This window comes from Saprolegnia diclina (assembly GCF_000281045.1).
Source record: "Saprolegnia diclina VS20 unplaced genomic scaffold supercont1.20, whole genome shotgun sequence".
Classification (NCBI taxonomy): domain Eukaryota; phylum Oomycota; class Saprolegniomycetes; order Saprolegniales; family Saprolegniaceae; genus Saprolegnia; species Saprolegnia diclina.
In genome coordinates, this window is record NW_008246087.1 from 37,088 (window position 1) to 38,421 (window position 1,334).

The 1,334-nt window shown below is 57.4% G+C and overlaps 1 protein-coding gene across 1 annotated transcript in view; it reads right to left on the bottom strand.

Moving 5' to 3' along the window:
- SDRG_07023 (hypothetical protein) overlaps positions 1-824 on the bottom strand; it is a gene marked incomplete at its 3' end in the record, with an annotated part of 1,109 nt that extends 285 nt beyond the window's left edge. The window contains exon 1 of the mRNA XM_008612840.1: positions 9-824. Within this exon, the coding sequence (XP_008611062.1) occupies positions 9-821 (813 nt within the window). The 5' untranslated portion in view covers positions 822-824. The remainder of the gene's footprint in view (positions 1-8) is intronic.
- Between the last annotated feature and the right edge of the window lie 510 nt (positions 825-1,334).

A 1,334-nucleotide genomic window follows, 5' to 3' on the forward strand; every position in this document is an offset into this window, starting at 1 on the left:
TTGATGACCTTCATGCGCGCGTCCTTTTGCTCCATGAGCGTCTCGAAGGCTTCGTGGCCGCGGTTCACGAGCACGTTCGTGATGGGCATCACGAGGAGGATGACGCCAAGGCCGACAAAGGTCGCCCACGAGATGATCGAGTAGAGCATGAAGAGCGTGATCGCAATCTGGACGGGCAAGATCCAGAGGTAGTTGGTGTAGTAGCTCATGCCAATGATCCAGTTGATGTCAGACGTAAAGTGGTTGGAGATCTCGCCCGCCGACTTGGCCTTGCGCGACGCGGCGTCGAGGCGCAACGCCTTTTGGAAGAGGAGGTGCTGGATACCCGACGTCAAGCGCACGACAATCACCTTGTCGAGGTAGTCCATGTGCACTGCGAGGAGCGCCGCAAATACTTGGACACCAAAGAGCGAGGCCACGTACGTGATGAGCGTCATCGAGTCGGTGCCCACGCTCATGCCCTCGAGGAGCTGCTGGAGCACGTACGGGCCATACAAGGTGCACGGCACAGCAAGCAGCTGCATGCAGCCGATCCAGAAGAAACGCCAGCCAAAAATGCGAAAGAACGTCTTGAGGAGCGACCGCGTTTGCTTGAAAGCCGGGTCGAACGACGCGACGACTGCATCGCACTTGCTTGCGTCCTGGAGCGGCCAGAGGTCGTCCGGGTCGAGCTGCCGGTCGTTGCCCGTGCGCAGTAGCGGGTTGGCCCAGTAGAAGAAGAGCCACTTGAAGAGGCCTGCGTCCTCAATTGGGTGGCGCTCGGAGCGCGCCGTCGGCTTGGGCGCAAAGGTCGCGTACTTGGCGCTCGAGACCTTGGACATGGCAAAAGGCAAACTGGGGAAACGTAAATCACTTGTTCGATGGTTGCGATTCGACCAATCAAATCGCTTTGGGTCAAATGATGGCCGAAAAAGGCTCAACAGATGGCACCGATGGCTCCGCCACCGCAGACACGAGGATCTCGCTCAAGCGTGGATCTTCTTCCTCTTGCGGCGGTGGCAGCGATGGATCGCAAGATCGCTGGCGACCGAGTGAAGGTCGATGCGCTCGTGGCCCATGGAATTCTCCAAGCACAATCTCGACTCGCGCGGAAGCCGTGCCACTCTGTTTACTAACTCAGGTTACGACGCTGCGATTAACTTGGGTATTGTATTCGAATCGGCAAATGACGTCGATCTGAGTACGCGCTGACACCCAATCCGACTGCCCCTTTCTACAGTGGCGATGGGGGAATTTGGCGGCAAAACGTACCGTCTCTGTCGCCCGCCAAAATGGTAAACGTTTCCGGAGGATTTGTTGAACGACGTGGTTGTCCATGATAGTACCTTTGTACT